At 36.9% G+C, this 20,792-nt stretch overlaps 1 protein-coding gene across 3 annotated transcripts in view; it reads right to left on the bottom strand.

The window, feature by feature from the left end:
• Adamtsl1 (ADAMTS like 1) overlaps nt 1-20,792 on the bottom strand; it is a 935,498-nt gene that overhangs the window by 199,319 nt on the left and 715,387 nt on the right. For all 3 annotated transcript variants that reach the window (XM_058586373.1, XM_058586374.1, XM_046467403.2), the window contains 2 exons: nt 14,229-14,340; nt 10,506-10,644 (listed from right to left, as the gene is read on the bottom strand). In XM_058586373.1, the coding sequence (XP_058442356.1) occupies nt 10,506-10,644; nt 14,229-14,340 (251 nt within the window). The remainder of the gene's footprint in view (nt 1-10,505; nt 10,645-14,228; nt 14,341-20,792) is intronic.

Here is a 20,792-nt window from a genome sequence, read left to right as displayed (position 1 = left end):
GCTGGTGCCACAGCCCTGGCCTTTCATTACACTGTCACAGAACGGGAGGCAATTTTGTCTAAACTTAACTTCCTACAGTTTACCTTCAAGACACTTTGTTTTTTTTTCCCTTGGGCAAAGTGCATATCACAAAAAAAAAAAACAAAAAAACAATAAAATATCGATTTAGGGACTTGAAGAAATTCTCTGTTTAGGTTTTGATTGTGTGTGTGTGTTTTTGTTGTGCTGGCATCCAGACATGTGTCAGAATGTGTGAGGAATGGTGAAATAGGCAAATGATTTTTAAGAATTTTTATAAAAGGAAGATATAAGAAGTAGTTGGCTTGTGGGTAGGCCTTCTGGGTCCCCAGGTCTTAACTACCTGACCACTCATGGGCTTGTGCACCGAGCACTGGCCTGACTCCATCTAAAACTCCCAGCCTTAGGGACTATATTCGTAAGAAGGGAAGGCCACCATTCTGGAGGAATGTGATACATCTCAGTTCATCTTCTCCAAGTACATGTCCCACCAAATTTTCAGATGACAAGTGAATGCTTTAATGGTATTGGAGGTTTATATAATGCAATATCATGTGGCACATAAACAAAATTTTCAAAACATTTTTAATTATGTGGGAAATGCTCAGAAGTAATGGCAACTGAAAGAACTTGAATACAAAATAAAGTGTAAAATACCACCCACCATATTAGAAAATATGTGTGTTCATATATCATATAATCATTTTTATAAATGATTTTGTGTATGTATGCACCATGTGTGTACACACGTATACATACATGTACGTGTGTGTGTGTGTGTGTGTGTGTGTGACTCCTGCACATATAGTAGAAAAACATCTCACAACAGTCGTGTGTTCCTTCCTGGTGGTTGGATTATGGGTAATTTTTGCTTGGTTTTTTTTTTATGTTTTTCTATTTCCCAAGTTTTTGAGTACTGTAAATAACTTTAATGATCTCAGCAATTGGAATATTCAATATGATAAAATTCAACTTAAAAAAGAAGAAAGGAACATCTGGACTTATGAGGTCATCACCTCAACTTTCACATGTCACTTAAAGATTATTGAGTCTGCACAGAAACGATCCAAGAAGCTCCTTTAGAACAATATCCCTGACTTTAAAAATGAAGCCAAGATTAGCTCACTGTACTCATTTGTGGAATTTATATATTGTGACGAATCTTCTCTCTTTGAGAAAAGTCCTAATGTAACTAACCACATGGGCACCTAATTTATGCATGGGGGGGGCTTTTTATCAGGAAATGAATTATAAGGAGACCCTTTCAGAGACAGCAAGTGCTTGTGTCTTCCCCTGAGCTGCATCCCTCACTCCTGACTTCCTGACCTCCTCATGTGCTTTAGGCTTTTTGAGATCAGTGTGTCCTGGAAAATTCATTATCTTCCTCTGTAAACTGTGTCCTCTTCCTGCCATCACTGTTCTATTCAGGGCACTGCCACTCTCCCACCACCCCACACACTCTGGGACACCTTTGCTCCTTTTTTTTTTCCCTACAAGTGCCCAGTTCTTTAGTCACTCTGGCACAGCAAGGTTCACCAAGTGCATTTTTCTGACAGCTGTACCCTTTCACACCAGCCTCCTGACATCTCTCTATCTGTAGGAGTTGACTTCTCTTTTCCAGCCGACTCACTGCTGTCCTACTGATATTTTATTTCCCAACTCAAAAGCCTTAAGTGGCTCCACAAGGCCCAGTAAAATTTCTTAGTTAAATGCTATCTTTTCTAAAATCTTGCCTTATTCTCTCTCAACATCTAGCCACAAATTCCCTCTCCCTCTTTCAAATATCCATAACACTAAATCTGCTTATCACTCTTAACTATCTATTAACTTCAATCTATGCATAAGTCTTTTGTTCTTTTAATGCCATAGTACAGAATTCATAACTCTCTGACAGTGCTGTGCACACAGGCAAGAAGCAAGCATTCATCGAAGGATACTGTGTCATTGGTGAGTAGATGCAAAGGCAGGCAATATGGCTATCACCCAGAATGAAAACTAAAACAAAACAAAGAATTCAAATAAGGTTCAAACACAGGCTGATGTTAGGCAGAGAAAGGAGAAAGTCCTGCCAGCCATGCTTCAGCCTTCTCACCTAACTCTGAATCTTCCCACTGGGGATATCCCTGGAGTAAAACCATGAAAGCTTTATTAAAACCTCTTCCCTTTCTTCTTCCTGTGACTTGCAGATATTATGCTGCTGTGTAACTGTGTAACTCAGCTTCCCACGGGTAGGGCTGGGGCCAGATTCTAGTTGATTCACCTTTCCCTTTGCCATAGCACCAAGCACAAAGCCTGGCACGACACAGGATAGGTAGTACATTAAAAAAAAAAAAAAAGAATAAAATTATGGGTGAAAGAGGGAATTTTGGCACAGACAAGGTTGTTGCACCTTCTCTAGGTGACTCCAGGGCATAGAAACCAACTTCTTCCTAAGCAACATTTCAGAATGGTATGGGGAATGTGACAAGGGACAAAAGCACTCTTCCTTTTTATGAGCATAAAGGATCATGGCACAAAGAGGGAAGGACACTTGAGAAGCTGGGAGATGTAAGGTCAGTACTCTGTTCCTTTCCATGTAACCTTGAGGACCTTACTTGTGGACTTTTGCTCACATCTGAACATTTTCTCTGATCTTCTGCAAAATCCAAGTGTTGGATGAAGTCAGAAGCTTTAAGATGATGTAAGAACACTTGCCTGGAAACTCCTATTGGACTCCATCTTACCTTTCCTTTTTTTTAGTGGCTCTGAGGGGAGAACTCAAGAGTTCTATGGCCCATAGCTCAAAACCGACTGAACTGAAATAATAATCTCAGAATCCCTCCTCCTCTAACACTTGGCAACAACTCATCCTGAAGCAGAATAAGTGTTTCTAATATTTATACTGGTATTTGGAATCCAGTAAATGAGAAAAGGTTTTATAAACAGTTTCCAATTTTTTCAACCCTGGTAACGGGCAAGCAACATTCATTTACCTGGACTGCACTGAACCTGGACCCGAAGGAGTCTGCTTCATTGTCAAATTCTTTAAACATTTTCTTAGACACAAATTTATTTTCTACTAGAAAACTAAACTGTTGTTGGGTGTGGTGGCACACACCTATAATCCAAGCTGAGGTAGGAAGATCACAAGTTCAAAGCCAGCCTCAGCAACTTAGCAAGGCTCTAAGCAACTTACTGAGAGCTTGTCTCAAAATAAAAAACTGAAAAATGGTCTAGGGATAATGTTTAATGGTTAGGCACCCTGGGTTCAGTCCCTGGTACAAACAAACAAACAAACAAACAAACAAAAAACAAACAAAAAATCTCCTAGAGAGTATTATTTTGAGCAAGTCATTAAAAATTGTCCTCACCTCTCCATTTCTGGAGTTCAACATTCTTGGTATTAATGAATGCAGTCTCTGAGTTGTTTAAATCGTTGGGACTAATATTTCTTTGGATTTTGTTTACCTCTTCCTGTACTAAATAATTTGGACATTGTTTGATATGAGTAAACACCAGCATTTGTTTTGATATGAAAGAAGCTTGCTTAACCTAGATATGAAGTCAATTCAAACATCCACACTTCATATTGAAAAAAGTTTGCATTTCTGCCCTGGCTGTGGGAGTCTATATTGCAACTGAACCCAAATTCACAGGTTGCTGAAGGCATTGTGCAGAATAATGGTGTCTGTGGGATATGAAGGCATATGTGCTACACTGGGGGGGTCAGGTTCCCTGTATTCATTTGGGGACTGGGAGCACTTAGGTCCACTTCCCAGTTTGCTTTTGCTCACCCCAAATTGGGACAGGTCACTTAACCTCTCTGAGTTTCAGTTTTTTCATCTGCAAGACAGATGACAATCTCCGGTTTGTTAATTTTTTTGGATTGTAAAACTAACAGGAGATAATGGATGTGAAGCACCTTATAAACTTCAGTAGAAGTGACATTATGCGAGTCATTTTACCAGTTTTGAGCCTTGATTTAGTAATGATAGCTGAGATATACTGAGGGCTTGACACCTTAGTAAGATCTTTATATGCATTATTTCACTGAATCCTCACTGTTACTCTTTGATAGAAACATTATATTCATTTTACATATGGCAAAAATTAGGCCTAGAGACATTAAGCAGACATTAACTTAGCTAGTTAATTCACATAACAAAAAACTGATAGAACAAAGTTAAAAATGAGGATGATGACAATACCTATTCTATGCACTCATAAGCTAATTACAAGAATCACAAAAATAATTATAGATTTTAAGACTTCAAAATGTAATATAAGAAGTGATCTTTCTCCCAGTGATGAGCTGGCTTGGTAGAAAAATTGAATTGCCTTCATAACTGACTTATTGTTGATTATCAGTAAGTGTGGAAAGGATATGCTCATGCATTCTAAAAAGCACCAGAACTCTGCTTCATTTATCTTGTTATAAATAGTGCATGAAATGGAAATAAGATTTCATGGTGGTTTTTCTTATTGCTTTCTCAGCAGCTGCTCAGAACAGTAGGTTTAAATGAGACTCACCAGAAGGAAGGAAGGTGATACTTTTCTAAGTCATTTACCTACTGTAATAAAATTAGATATTACATGACCTCCACGAGGAAATCATTTTATTGCACATTAATTCTTAAATAAGTCAACCATTTTCTAGTTCTTACATTGAAGTTTTCCTTTTTGGAGACATACATGGAGTAGATCCTGTGAGAATTAAATGGCAATGCCTCACAACTTATTAAGTGAGGTTATCAAACACTTGTGAACTGAGGTTTTGAATTATCCTAATTTCTCCTGATTTCACTTTAAAATCTCATTTACTTTCAAGATGATATTTTCCTGGGAATTTTGTCTCTTGTTACAACTACACTTCTGGACTCAGAGAATTCCAGAATTCCATCTTTTCCTTTCATGGATGAGAAAGCTGATTTCTGGAGAGTTTAGGAGTTTCTCTAAGGTACCATCAACATCATCATAGCCATGATCTTAGTCATAATAGCTCCAACAACCAACATTTATTGAGTGCTTATCATGTGTCAGGCACTCCACTAATCTCTTTAAATGTGTTATGCCATGACAACTTTATGAGGTAAGTACTGCTATTATCCTCACTTCAGAGGATGAAAACACTGAGGCTTAGTGAGAATAAGTAATTTGCCAAAGGCTACTACTCAACTAGTAAGTGACAGAGCCAGGATCTTAAGCCAGCCTGTTTTATTCCAGAGCTCCCACTCCTGACTACCTGGCTATATTGCTGTTGACTGGTTGGTCATCAAGTTAGCATGAGGATTCAGGTTTTTACATGCCTACTACATGAAACACCTCTCTTGATGCAGAATATTTCTTTGTAGTTACATTGGTATTCAATTCTGAGACTTGGTTTTTTTTTTTTGCAATTTGGTGCCTAGCCAGAAATAATTCATGAATTTACTATCAAACTAAATGGAACTGCAGCCCCCTCCTGCAATCCACTTGAACTCACCAGAACTGCCATTAGAGTATACAAGTTTGGACATTTGCTTAGGACTATCGGTCCAAATTCTTTGAGGGAAGGGCAAATCTGGATGCAGCTCCAGCTAGGAGCAGATATGTTTGCTAGCGATTGTGACTATGGTAGTGTGGTGAGTGACAGCTTTTCAACTTGTCAAAACCTTGCCAATTTAAGCCCCCTTCGTAACTGCCTTGGCAGGAAAATTAAAGGTCTGTGCCAAACAAATATGCAAAGGTGGTTCTCTGATCTTCTCCGGGAGTCTTGCACATTGTCCCCTTCCCCCAACAGCTTTAACAGTCCTACCCATCTCATAGACTATGATACATAAAGCCAAATGTTGCACGTTCCGCATCTGAAGCTGCTCTGAAAACATAAGGTGCTTATTAGCTGAATTAAAATGACGCCTTTTTAGTTGATGCTGAACCGTAGACATACACTTTGAGGCTTTCTGGCTACATGATTGACTTGACCTTTCACCCAAAGATAAAAAATGGCACAGATTGCTGCACATTTTTTTTTAAAAAAGCTTCTCTTGGTGTAACATAGAAGCCATGATTATAACATGGTAGGCGTATGAGAGGAGTTCACATTAGTTCCCCTAGTTACATGGGAAAGGACCCACTAACATAGTGTTAAAAGTACAAAACAGAAAACTAAATATGCAGCAGATTCCTGATAAACCGGAAGCATATGTCTCTGGACTTCTGGGAATCCCCAAGTCTGGACTACTTCTTGAACATATGATAAGAATGCATAGAGAGTATGACAGCCTTAGTGATGTCATAGCTCTGGGTTGCCAATGAAAAAGTATTAGTAATTTTAGCTAAAAGTCATTAAATCTTTATACTTCATTTTCTCTTTACTTCCCTTATAAGCCTTGAGTATTGGCTCCCTTTTCAAGACTACTTTTGGCTAGGAAACTAAGTATTTTTATCACTTCATAAAAATAACTGCATAAATGTCACCAGCAAAGAGCCACAAAGTCCCCTTGGGATGAAACTCCTGGGCAGCTAGCTAAGCTCAGTGTTGGTCTCGCAGGGCAGCTGACTCAAATCCCTGCCTCAGAAAAAGGTCAAGTTATGACATGTCATGGCCATTCCAGCTTACCTTTCACAGAGTGGAAACATTAATCAAAATCTTGGGATTCAGGTGTCTATTATGTGGAGTATGAGCTAGAGATAAGACTGGAAAGAAACAGCAAAAGAACTAACATGGCTATTTATGATTATTAGTGAGTTCTATTGTTTTTATTATAGCCTTTTAACTCATCAGTGTTTCCAAGTTAGCATTGAGAATCAGAAAAAAGCCAGGAAAACATAAAAGTTATTTTGATAAGAACAGGCAAGATGTCAATCATCTCTTTCACCTCAAGAATCAATGGATGGACTAAATTATAACCATGGCAGCTGTTGGATGTCATGTGTAAGTGTAAGAAAGGGAAATAATTGGGACAGAGAAAGGAACAACAACAACAACAATAACAACACACACACACAAAAAAAAAAAAACAAGATGGAAAAGCAAAGAAAAAAGGAGGAGAATGAGAACCCAAACCTGACAAATGGTAAGATGGAAAGATGGAGAAATGCCTCTATTTATTCTAGAGATTCTTCATGCCAATGTGATCTGTGCCTAACTCAGATCTCTATGACTTAGGACAATTCCCAGTTGTTCATATATTTAAGAGATTTGTGAACTTCCTAAAACTAAAATATTGACTGATACTTAACAAACTTAATGAATATTCAGTTTGAAGTTAGAAGGGGCCATGGACACAAGAACAAGCAGTTATTTAAAAAACATTTTGGCATTCTGTTATTGAAAGGCTTTATGTTATGCATAAGACCACAGTATGGAAATTTGACACCAATGGTATGTACTAATAAAATTTGATAAATGGTTTAAAATACAACATTTACTTATTATAAAGCAAAATAATGAGAACTATGAAGCTATTTTGGTAAACACAAAAAAATGAGAATCAGGGATATGCTACTGATGTTCATAAACAGTTTATTTCTGCTTTCTTTTGGTTTTAGAGGTATATAATAAGATTATTATTATCACCACAGAGAAGTGGTTGCTAACAGTAACAGTTTTTACAGCTCCTTTTGCAATCTTAGAATACTTAATTTTGTAATGAAACAGAAATAATGGAAGAACTTAATGAGAACAAAAAGAATTTACTTTGCTAGAATATTTTTCCAATTGCTATTAAGATTTTTTTTTTACAATTTAACAGCTTAAATCAGTGAAAATCAGTTGTTCAGTATGTTTGAATTGATCTTTTGTGAATTATTGTTTTAAAATACATAAAATGAAACTTAATGAAGCAACACCATGAAACAACAGAACAGGTTCTGTGGGCAGTGTTTGAAAAACCAAGAATTGAATGTATCAAACAACTCTTTCCCTTTCACTCCCAACTTGTGGATAAGAAAACTGAAGTCCAGAAGGGTAAAGTGATATAAAACTAAAGTTGTAAACTTAATTATTTAGTGTTATCTTTGCTGTTCATAATACTTCTTGGTCTTGAAAGAGAATAAGCTTGGCTCTCTGAATAGTATTTCCTTCTAAATACTAGAAGAGACCAAACATCTCAGTATGCACAGAAAATGAGCAAATATCTCAATAATAAAATTTTCATAAAGTTGCAAAATATGTAGCTTTGTACTAAGAATGTCTATGCTTTTCCTTTTGAGAGTTCCTAATTTTGGACATAAAAATGTTGGTTTTAATGTCATTCTGTCACCCTTGATTTTACCAACAGACAGTCGAGCCTGTAGTTAGCAAACAGTTCTTTGAGGGTTTAATTCTCTCCATCCAGAGCAGACCTATTAAAGAGTCTCTTCTATCTACTTTTCCCAGACCCTTCCTTCACTTCAGGTATGCAAAAGAACTCCATTAATTCCATAGCAATTCTTAAAGTACCTCAACCTCAGGGTAGTATATTTCCATTTCCCAAAGCAGTTTTCCCTTCAGCCTCTCCCACTGGTAAGTCTTAATTTTTACAGCTTTGTCTAATTACTTCTTCAGTAAAAAAGCAGCTTCCTGACATTTGCCTATGACTTACTTTTTCATTTTCCTTTTCTCACTTTTCTTTCTACTACTTCTTTTTAAGTAGCCACCTGTCCCAACATTTATACATGTGCTGTATTAGATGTTTTAAAATAACAAAAGGAAAAGCATAAATTGTACATGCAGACGTCTTCCAATATACCCTTTTGCTTTTGGGTAATAAGAAATGGGCCAAAAATGTTCATCCCACAGAGAAGAGTGGGTAAAAATCAGATGCCAGAAAGAATGAGGGCATTTTTTTCTGGTCATAAAGATTTCTCTCCAAATTCTTAACAAAATGCTTTTAATTCACAATTTTCTTCTGTGGTCATTTCTTCACTGAAGTTTTTTACCTAGTGGGGAAAACTTTATATAATAGAAGAGAATTAATTCATCATTTCTCCTAGAAATATACATATAAATTTTAATGGAAAAGTGTTGATAAGACTTCCAATGTCTGTCTGTGGCTGAGTTGGCCTGTCTAAATTGAGATAAATATGCTTTTTACAAACTAGTCTTCCTATTACAGGTATGGATAACATTTTTTAATAGGACAATTTTTACATAGCTTCAATTGCATGGGTTATAATTATCATGGCTAAAGATATATCAAATGCTTGACTACTTCCAAAATAAAGAAATCAAAGCAATTTTTAACACCTTATTTAGTTTTATATCATATTCAACTTTTAATATAGAATATTCTGGTGTAATATGAAACTAAATTAAACTTCACCTAAATTATAAAATATCTATTCTTTCTGTTTATTTAACGAGTTCACTTTTATGAGGCAGATAATACGGTTCTTACAAGTTAATTAGTAATAGCAATTCTTGTCACTTAGAGAATTCAGAATTCACAAACATAAGGTAGAAAGATGATAAGAACATAACCTTTAAAAAGTTAACAGCAGAAAACAAAACCACATTACTTACAGCCCCAAAATAGAGTGATTTGCATTGGCATTGCTCATATACTAGTAACTATTCAAAGTTTTCTTTGTATGCATTATAATTAGTAAACTCTGATTTAAAAATTTACATTGCAGTGTTTCTCTGGAAATCCAAGGAGTTTGGATAAGGATATTTTACCTTTTGGTCTTCTAGATAACTTTCGTAGGGAAGAATTTTCTATGTCCTCTCTAATTAATCAAGCATGAATGAACTATTACTAAAGAGACTCCCTAGAAAGAGTTGCAGGTGTTAAGGCAAATGCACCATCATGACAAGTTTCTTGACCTGACTTTCCATGATTACTCATCATTTGAGATGTTTCATTGGCCAGGCTAAATCTTGATCTAGAAAATAATCTGAAGGCCAATTGGGGTTTCCAAAAAAGCAAACAATGATATGTGAAAGTGTTAAGTGTTTAAATACTTAAAGCTTCTAATTAAAAAGACTTTTTAAAAAATATGACCTTGGAAATATGTTCTGCTTTCCATTTAGCAAAGGCTGAATTTGTTCAAAGATAGCAGAACTCTTCTAAGGCTGGTTCTGATTCTAATTAATCAGTGTGGACCACCTACCTACAGGTGAGAAGGAGCCAGCTATGACCCTGAAACATGGTCTGTAATGATCATGTCCCTGATCAGGGACAGAGAGGAAACAGAAAGATCCTGACAGCATTGTGCCTGCACATTGGTTAAGAACATCAAATTGTTCATTGGCCTGGATCTTGTCTGAGGAACAAGGAATTGGAATGAAAAGAAGTCAGAAGAGAAGATCACTCCAAAGAGTGCTTCACCTACTACCTTACAAAAGGAAAAGTCCACAGACCCTGAGATAACTTCACACAGCAACAGGAGCAGGAGCACAGGGACTAATGACACAAAACTAGAAAGGGACACTGGATAGCATCACTGGTCATTTTATTTTTGATTTAAAACTTCATTTGAATTTGAGAAGCTTACTTGGGATCTGATTTATGTTTATGATAAATAAACTAGTAAATATGACTGACCTGGCTGGACAAGGATCCAAGTTACACTCCTGAAGCTTGGGTTTGGGTTTGATGTTCTCTGGGTAATAGTGACAGTACTGATCCGCAACCACTCGGTTGCTACGGAGATCATAACACTCAGCCGATGTCAGCTGGTAACCTGCAAGGATCAAACCAACCAGGCAAATTTAAAGGCACATACCAAGGCAATATATTGCTTTATGTGTTTTGGCCATCTCACATTAGTGGAAATTATTCCCCAATGCCCCAGTCATTTCCAGGAAAAAAGACACATAATTGGAAGGCTCATTAATTTTTGCAGGCCTTAAATACTTTTTTTTTCTTCAAGTAATCCACTCACTGTAATAATTAAATTATATTACAGAGCTTGAATTACATGAGGGCATAGCCAGATTATAAGGCTCTATAAAAAGAGAAGAACTATTCCTTTTATTTCTTTTGTATAATAAAAAAATTAAATACAGACTTTTACATCGAAAAAACACCATTGGTATTTATTTACCAATCTTATGCAAGGATGTCTAACTGCCCCCCTAGTACCTATAACACCAGAAAAAAAATAAACTCTTAAATAAATAAATAAAATATATCTCAACATCTCCTGCCCCTTGGACCATGGAGTTCAATGGAGCATAGCATAGGGTCAGATTCTGCCAGGTGCCAGGGAACAAATTTTTTGCCTAAATTCAACCTCAATGGGTTGAGCTGAGTAAGTGGACAATTAAGATCCCTACAATAGCCACCATTAACCTGTTTCTTTACAGAACTACCAAAAAAAAAAAAAAAAAGACAATCAAATGAAAATTCTCTCCCTGTTTAATTTTTGCCTTCTCCAAAATCTGTCACCATTTCTCTTTAAATTAAGTCTCTAGCCCTTATTTCTTAGTCTCTATCTGCACTGTTTAGAGAAGCCTCTTTTTAAATAACATTTTTTGGTATATTATAATTATATATAGTCGTGGAAATCATTGTGAAGAAGCCTCTTTTTAAAAGTTGCTGAGTAATAGTTTTATTATCATGTGTTATCTTTTCTACCTGCCTTGTAATGTCCTGTGCATCTCTCATGGGTGGCGATCAAGACTTAGATCCTGGGGTGAAAAATAAATGTACACAGACTTAAAAAAATATTCATATCATTCTAACCCTAATCAACCCTTCAAGTATATCCTCCTTGGTCAGTAGTTGAGTCCTGTTATTGCTAAACATGTATCAGGAAGCAAGATTTAAATTGTTAAGGGACTTGCAAAAGATTTTAGGAAATCAGAAGGAGACTTTTAAGCCAGATTTCCTGGCTTGAGGCAGTGTTCTCAGACCACCCACAAAAATTAATTGTTCATTAAGGACCTAAAAAAAGACCTTTTAAAATTCTATTGGAAAGATGAAAAGCATGGAAAGTAATGAAAGCAATGGGTAAGAACACATGTTCCACCACACTTTTTGCTTTATAAGAAAATCAAGTAGCAAAATGATATTTTAGATGAGTAAACGTACTTTTATTTTTCAAATCCATTGTACTCCAAAGCAGCTAATTTTATGACAAGGTAAACACACTATAATTTATACACCTGACAATTTATGCTCAAGGGCAGAATTTATCATGCAGCAAATGTGGGGACAAACAATAAAATTATAAATCTGAGATTATGATTTTCAAAACCATAAATTGCCAACCTAAACCCAATGCTTTGAAGATATTATAGTGCATATGAAGTGAAAAGTTAGAATGAAAATGAAAACATTTAGCAGAATGGTCAGATGACTCTGTTTTCTGGAGTTTCACAAGTATCTTGGAATAGAAATTCTTTACACTGGGCAAAATGAACAACCATTTGAATCTGGAGTGAGAAGTAGAGAAGAGAACTTAGAGATCATTTCTTTTGTAATTTTCAAAATGGCCTGTGAAATAAGAGAAATGCAGGTCTCCGCAGCCTTTACAGCTTTACTGAGAGAAGTTCTCCTTTTATCTGGGCTTCCTGAGTAAGATTTCCTTTGAACAAAGCATTTGATATCTGAAAACATTTGAAAACACTTAGAGTTCTGTTTCTTCACTTAAATGTGAGCAAAACTAGGCCAAAGGGATTGGGTATATATGAATCTAACACTGATTGCCTTATTTTATACTGAGCTATTGTCAAGGTTATTGAAATTATACCCTCACAGCAGCTCTAGGTGAACCTGGTGTAGTGTGCATATAATTGAATTGCTCTTTCTCATAAAGCATGGTATTTGTTTAGAAAGAAAAAATATTATTACCTTAGATTGCTTTCTTTGAAACTCTTTTCTATGGTAATTATTAATAAATATATCAAAATAATGGCTCCCCAAGAAGCATCAAAGCAATTGACAGATTATTTTTAAACAAAGCAATTTTCTATTCAGGATAGATAGAGCAACCACAAAAGCTATTCAATTGAAGTGCTTAAAATGTTGAATCAGTAGTTATTTAACAATTGAATATAAGCACTTGATGGCATTTTGACTTACTACTTTTAAGCTAAAATCCAACACTGCTCTGTAGAACAATATTTCTAGTGGTTTGTTCACATGGTATGTATGGAGACAGTTAAAGGTGAACTACCTCATATATTCTTACTGTCTCAAAAAAATTTGAATTATTGTTTGTCTCTATTTTGTAGTATCATCCTTTTATCTCTTGCCTAACTAATTTAGTGATGTTTATGTTGATAAACTATTTAAAGTCAGTCATTTGAAGCTAGGGTGGAATGTATTTGATATGCTAATTTTCAAAGATATATATATATATATATATATATATATACATACATACATATATATATATATATTATATGGAAAACTGAAAAGATAATCTATAAAAGTTGGCAGTTAATCCAAAATATTCACATATTGCTTGTTGCCTTTCAGAAAAGACTTTGGTAATATATGCCAATAGCCTCCAAATTTCTGAAACTCCTTTATCTAGTGTCCTTACTGTTGAGTATTTATCCCAAGGAAATCATCTAAAAGAAGAAAAATACTTACGAATAAAGTTATTCATTATGTTACAATAGTAGAAAGATTTAAATGACCTAACTGATTTATTATAGGGAAATGACAACATAAATTACTATAAAATAATTCAGAGCAAATATTGTATAGTCAGGCAAAGTATAAAGAACAGAAAATGGGAGAGAAAAACAAACAAAACAAAAAATTTTCCCATAACACAAAATACCATTCATGATTCAGATGTGATAGAGTGGAGACAGCAATTCACTTCCTGAGTTTTCAGAAGAGATGCATTTTAATTAATATATAAAGTCATGGCATTCCTTTTAATACATGGGGTAGAGCCAAAAATAACTGACCTTAAGTCAGCAATATTTTTGTTCTGGTAATAGACTATTTCCTCTAATCAAGTCACCTTGACAAACGCTCTTCACTTGATCCCTGAATAAATGACGTCTACTCAACCAGAAGTGCCTTAGGACAACACTGCTGCCAAATTATTGTGGGCTTTCCATGAAATCAAGGAAAGAAATGGGGACTGCTCCCTCTCATGGGTATCTCCAGAAGGAGATGTGTGTGTGGCATCTCCACTGAGGTCTGCCCTACAGGAAGGCTTCAGGATTTGTCTCCATTGAGAAGAAGGAATTGGGTCCACCCAACAGTCCATTTCTTCCATGCAGAAATTATTCCACTCTTATCATAGTCAACTGCTGCTCTCAGAAGCCCACAATTTCTAGGTTAAACCAACACTATTACCTCCTCCACAGGTTGCTGAGCAGGGGAAGAAATCTGTCTCCCTCCACCGGTGGATGATAGGCTGGTAGAAGATGAACTGGACCGTGCTATCTGTGGGCCCTGAGTCACGGATCTGCAGGAGACAACAGGAAAGTTGAAGAACTAGCGTGCCAGGGTGGTGCTTCCTGGATCCCAGAACAACTTTGGATGAGGAGGGACTGAAGGTCTTGGGCTATGTGAGGAACTGCCTTGGGACAGAAGTGGCAGTGGTAACTTGGCTTATCTTATCACACAACCAGCAAATGGCCCTTGCCTAGGTCACCACTATCCTTACCTTCTCAGGTCTGTTGCCATAAAAATAAAGGATGGTAATGGTAACATCTCAATTTGTGATTCTGCCACCATGTTATCTCAAGCCAGCATTTCCATTCCATATATATACATCAAGTAAAATTATGTGCATTTTAAAACATACGCTGGGGAATAAACAATTTGTCCTAAGAAAATTATAAATGCCAGACACTGCCCCAAATGAAAGATAATGTCTGTGGTTAAGAAAAAAAAACAAAACCTCAAGAATTAATTCAGACACATTTAGGAGGCTTCTTATCAGTTTGGTGACTTATATATTTAAATGTACAAAGCTACCAGTTGGAAACTTGCTAAAATGCAAATTCCTGGGCCCAAGCCCAGATAACCAGGCAATTCAAATGTAGATAGTTTAAGAACTAAACTTTAAAAACCCCAATTTATATTATAAAAACAATTACTTTCAAATAAGATTGGTGCTTATGGAAATTACAACTCCTATTTTAAAAGGGGGAATGTGAGGCAAGAATTCTTTAATGACTCTTAAAAGTATAAGGTTGAGAAAACATTCTCAAAGTGAAAGAGAAGGGAAAAGTACCTAACATGAACAATTAATCTCATGAAGACAGAGTGACGCGCCCTACGATATTTAGACTGTTGGGCAAGACTTGGACTATTTATTATACTAAAGGGAGTTCCACGGACAATTGAGAGGATCACTCTTTACTCCCGCTACATTATAAATAAAGAAGTATCAAGTGCAGCTGAATCACACGGCCTGTCTTTGTTAAGGGTTTCTAAGCTTTCTCAGTGTTCCAACTCTTTTTATGTAGGGTAAACTGATGGATCTTGCCCTTGGGTTATTTTAAAGATAGCCCACTTCTCTGCTACTGATCTTGACATGTGGACTAAACACCTAGGATGTAAGAGAAATAGGAATACTGAAGAAACAGGGCCAAGAAAAATTGGTAAGTGCCAAACTCTAGGTCAGCTTTTAGAGTTTGGATGGGAATATGGAAATATTCCTCAGAATGCCTAGGACTGCTAGTGAGGAAGAAAAAAAAAAGAGGGAAGAAAACCTACCTATCATCTCATAGAATACTGCAGCTGATTCACGGAGCACTCTAATTAGAATAGACAGTGATCCAATTCCCTTCTTTAAAACGAAAACAGTGGACCTAGAAAAGGGTACTAATTTCTGCTATCTTAGGGATATAGAATTATAGAATTAATAACATTCTTTAGAAAGTTTTTCTTTTTCAGCTCACAAAAACCCCTACCTCTCTTGACATGTGTGGTTATGATACTTGGAAAGCTATTGCAGCCTCCTGGAAAAAAATGAAAATATCAGAAAATTCATTTAAACCCGGAGACACTATTCCCCGCTATGAGTCCCTTTCACAATGCTAGAAACTGAGTCCTAAGAATGTATGTGGGGGTGGGGTGGGGTGGGCATCACATCTCTTTATAGCCAAAGCCAGGAGGATGGAATATCACCATGTTTGGAGAAGCCTCGTTCTGAGGCCAGCGCTTGCCTTTTGGTCTGGTTAAAAGGCAAAAAGGTGGAGCAAGTAATTTTTTGGCTTCCTAGAGGTTACCAATAGAAGCCTAAGAGGAAGAAAGGGATGAGGAGGAGTGTTGGTGTTACTGGGAGGGCTAGCAAACACCATGTCGAAGGAAAGAAAATAAGCTGGTTGGGAAGAATATTGCTCTTAGTAAGTTCTGTAAAAAAGAACCATAAATTCTGAGGCTGTATGCTTACATTTGAAGAGATTAGAAATGAAAAAGGATCTCTTTATTTATTAGAAATGTAAAAGGATCTCTTTATTTATTTTGAGGATTGAACCCAGAGGCCATCTACCACTGAGCTGCAACTCTAGTCCTTTATATCTTGAGATAAGGTCTAGTTAAGTCATGGAGGCTGGCCTTGAATTTATGATCTCCTGCCTCAGCCTCCCAAGTTGCTGGAATTATGGGTGTGCGCGAACTGGCTTGGATTGGGACCTCTTTATTTTAAATAGATGAAACCAGTCAGGAGGTGTCTGAATCGCTGGCCACATAATCTTGCTTGATTTTGGCCACATGGATAACATTCCTGATTTCCCCTTCTCTATAATCACATTCTTTCTGTAACAATAACAGTAACAAGCAGCACTTACTGTATGCCTACCACATGTGAGGTATATTTTATTTACATTAATTCTAACCTTAAAACTGTATTATGTTATTTTCCATATTTAAGTTGAAATGGGAAAAATTAGGCTCAGAGAGTTTCAGTGACTTATTGAAGGCCACACAGCTATGGAATAGCAAGATGGTTCTACATAGCTCTAAAGCTGCCAATCTTTTCATAGTTTCATGCAGTCTCCACAGTGGTATTGTGATGATACATACACATTTATCTTTAGTTGTATTCTTGCATCTGTCTTCATAGTATTTTCTTAATTTTTCATTTTAAAGTAGAAACAAATCCTTAAAATAACAAAGGTGAGGCCAATCTGATGTCTAACTCTGACGGCCAAATATTATTCATGTCAATGAGCTTGCCATGCTCCTTTCCTCTGGTTTTCTTAAGTCTGGCCTGTTTGGCCCCTTGTTATCATTAGTTCTGCACCTTCATAAACTCTGAATCCTCAATCATCATGTGCTAATTCTCAAGAGTATGCTGAAAGCTTCAGTTTGACACCTTAGAATGTTGGTGTAAGGAGCTGAACACATCTGGCATATGTAATTTTGACCTCCCTATGCTAATAAGAATAAAGAAGTTCTGAACCAAGCTTTTCTCATAATTACAATGTCTCAGTGTTTCTACTGCAATGTAATGACATCTCACCTAAAAGCAGATGAGAAGACTAAAACTGGCCCCCGTCCACAGCAATTGATTGCATTGTCAAGGGAGAGCTGGAAGACAGTGGGAATGTGTGTGTGTGGCCCAGTTCAATCAAAGGAACCAAGGAGAAATAAACACATGAGGACATTAGCAGGTACACGATGGCTTTCCCAGATAAAGGTCAGCAAAAGCATTTTTCTTCTCTGTTGAGTAAAGGGCAATTTGTGAGCTTTTGGTTATCCAACTAAATTGCTTTCTCTCATTGATATTGTAGAAATTTCTGCCCCAGGGAGGCAGGTGGCAGGGGTGCCCCTAATCCGCCATGGCTGTAGTTCAGTCGCTGCTCTGATGATAGCAGGCGGGCAAAGGGAAGCATAGGTGACCCACTACCGTGTATCTGAGCTGGGACCTCAGTGCTGACTTGGTGACAATGCTCTCAGGGCCACCGATGGTCTAGTCTAGTCAAGTCTGTTTTAGTCTACTGTAAAGGGCTTGTAAAAATGCCAGTTGTTACTGGGATGAAGTATAGATTCTATCAACCTACTGTTTGGAATACCTGATCATTTTAGCAGTTGGACGTACTAAGGTTAGAGATTATTAGGTAAAAATGATATAAAAGTTGTGAGTATTCAATTTCCCCTTTGTGCTTTTTTAGAGAGTTTTCTAGTCCTCCTAGCACTGTAGACCTCAGTTAAAAACATACTGCAGTTCAGCCCATAGGCCTACAGCTCAAGAGAGGCGTTGGTTATGGCTGAAGTTGCCCAGGACCCTGGGCAATAACGCAGTGGACCAGAGATGTTTCTTTGGGAACAACAGATGTGCCGTTTGTAAGGAACTAAGAAGGTGGAAAAGATGGGCCAGGCAGGAAATGCTGAGGAACAGAGCAGACCAGATCCTGGAAAGACTGTCCTAGTGCTCAGATGGAGGAAGCACAGGAGCAGAGCAGGCCAGCAGGCAGGACTGCAGAGGGGTCTGCACTCAGCAGGAAAAAAGCAAGTACTCCGCTCTCTGGCTCTGTATCTCAAAGCTTGCTGTGTGATTAGCAAAACAGTGCGTGAAACCCAGAAAGAAACCTAGGGTCCTGGAATCTCAGTTCTAAACTCTTGGAACCTATCAGCAAAAAGGGGAGTCCTGAATGGAGGAATCACTACATGTAAAAGTTGTGTAGGAAAATGAATCACTACTTACCTTTACTTCTTTGCTTTCCTACCACTGATTTCAACTTTTACTCTCAAGAACCCTCGCTTGAGGACAATTTTTTTTTTTTCCCCTTTACAAGCACAGGTTAAATGGTATGAGGAGACCATCTGGAACAGGCTGGATAGCAGGGCAAAACCAATCAGGGCTTAAAATTTTGCCAAAGCTCAGCCTCCACTGGAGGAAAAAATTGGTTATTACAATATTACTCAAGATTCACAGGCTGCCCATTTCTCAGAATGCTTTCTAATCACCTTAAAGCATAGTGAATATCTGAATATCTGTAGCTTTTACCACCAGTCCTTTTTACTTCAGCACTCAATTATATACATTATTATTTCAAACTTCTCTATTCAGTGTTTTACTTCCCAAATGACATTGTAAACTAGGAGAGGGAAGATATCATATATGACAGTCAATCAGCCCTAAGTATCAAAGTTCTTTTACAAGAAGGATGGACACAGACACACAGACACACACACACACACACACACACACACACACAGAGAGAGAGAGAGAGAGAGAGAGAAATTCCATAAACTTACTGGCAAAGTGAACTTTGAACTCTCATTACTTTGCTGATGTTACTTCTTTCAAGGCTTCTCCTATAATTCTCCTAATAATAATAAAAAGAACTTTTGGAGCTGAGCACAGTGGCACACACCTGTAATCCCAGTGACACGGCAGGCTGAGGCAGGAGGATCATGAGTTCAAAGTCAGCCCCAAACTTAGCAAGGCCCTAAGCAACTTAGCAAGATCCTGTCTCAAAATCAAAAATAAAAAAGGGCTGGGGATGTAGTTCAGTGGTTAAGTGACCTGGGTTCAATCCCTGGTACAAAAAAAAAAAAAAAAAATGGGGGTTATGCTAAAGGCTGTTCAAAACAAAATCTGAAAGCATTATCTCTGCCTAATACTTGAACTGATACAAATGGAAACCATGAGCTTTTTATTCCCTTAGAATACTAAAAATGCTCATTTTTATAGTCCTCTAACTACAGAAATGATAACTTTGTGAACTAACACATTTGTTAATTAGGTAGACTTAACCATTCCACAATGTACATATCTTCAAAACATCATGTTTCACATGATGAAAACCTACCAATGATATCTGCTAATTTATAAAACACACAGAGAGACATACAAAACGCTTTTCAGGGGAAAGTTGAGATGATGCAAATATTCCTAACTAAATCCTCCAGCTATAAAAATGTAATGCATTTTTTAAATTGTCCTCTGCAGGAAATAACTGTTCTCCAGCATCCAGTTCATGAATTATGGAACAATGCTCTTAACTCTGCATATACTTATTGTTTTCTTTTTGGCTGTATACCTCTACTACATGAGTAACTTGGATTCTCTTCACTTTCTAATCTAATCTGGTTTCCTTTTTTTTGTCTTTTTTTTCCTATTTATTTTTAGTAGTATATTTTAATTATACAGATAATGGGTTTCCTTGTGGCATATCATTCAGCATGTAACATACTTTGATCATATTCTAATCTGGTTTTCTGACTCAGATTTTCAAGTGGGCAAAACCAGAACACATACAAAATTATCTTGACTGTTTTCACAAGTAGAGCTAAGTTGGAGGTTCTAATGAAGGAAGGACTTCTGACTGAGAAAGACCCTCTTCTACCAGGAAAGATCATTATCTTTCATTGAATTTGCAGCTTCGAAAAAGATGCACAGAGCATGGGGAAAAAAAAAGGAAGGGAATACTACGCCAGCCAGTCATCCAGCAAATAGCCAGATCACCCTATGATTAATGTATTGATAGATGTCACAACCAATCATCTTTCATTTCCATTTATATTAAAATGGCTATATCTGCCAAATGGTTCCTGAGAAAGTCGGTTGTAAATTGATGATAAATAGATGAGTCTTTGATCATCTTCAGAGAAGTCACTTTCTGCTATTGTGTAGAGAGGATATTGTGATTGATTTGACTGGAGGTTAAAGTATTTCAAAAACAGGAAGGAAGTAATTTGATTCTATCTACTTTTATACATATTATCTCACTTAATCCCTAACAAGGGCTCTATTGGAAGAAAGCAGTATTATATTACCATCTTATAAATGAGTAAACAGGCTCAAGAAAGTAAACCAACATGCTCATGGTCACACACTCGGTAAGCAGCAGGATATATTAAATTCTAGAGTGCTTATCTATTCTACCACACTACACTGGCATTGCCAAAACTGTTTGCTCAGTCAATGTATCAAGTTTAAATTTTTGGAAGAAATGC

Source organism: Marmota monax, unplaced genomic scaffold, assembly GCF_021218885.2.
Source record: "Marmota monax isolate L192 unplaced genomic scaffold, Marmota_monax_Labrador192_F-V1.1 WCK01_AAM20220418_F8-fsc00033, whole genome shotgun sequence".
In the NCBI taxonomy this organism is placed as follows: domain Eukaryota; kingdom Metazoa; phylum Chordata; class Mammalia; order Rodentia; family Sciuridae; genus Marmota; species Marmota monax.
This window is presented reverse-complemented; position numbering and strand designations above follow the sequence as displayed.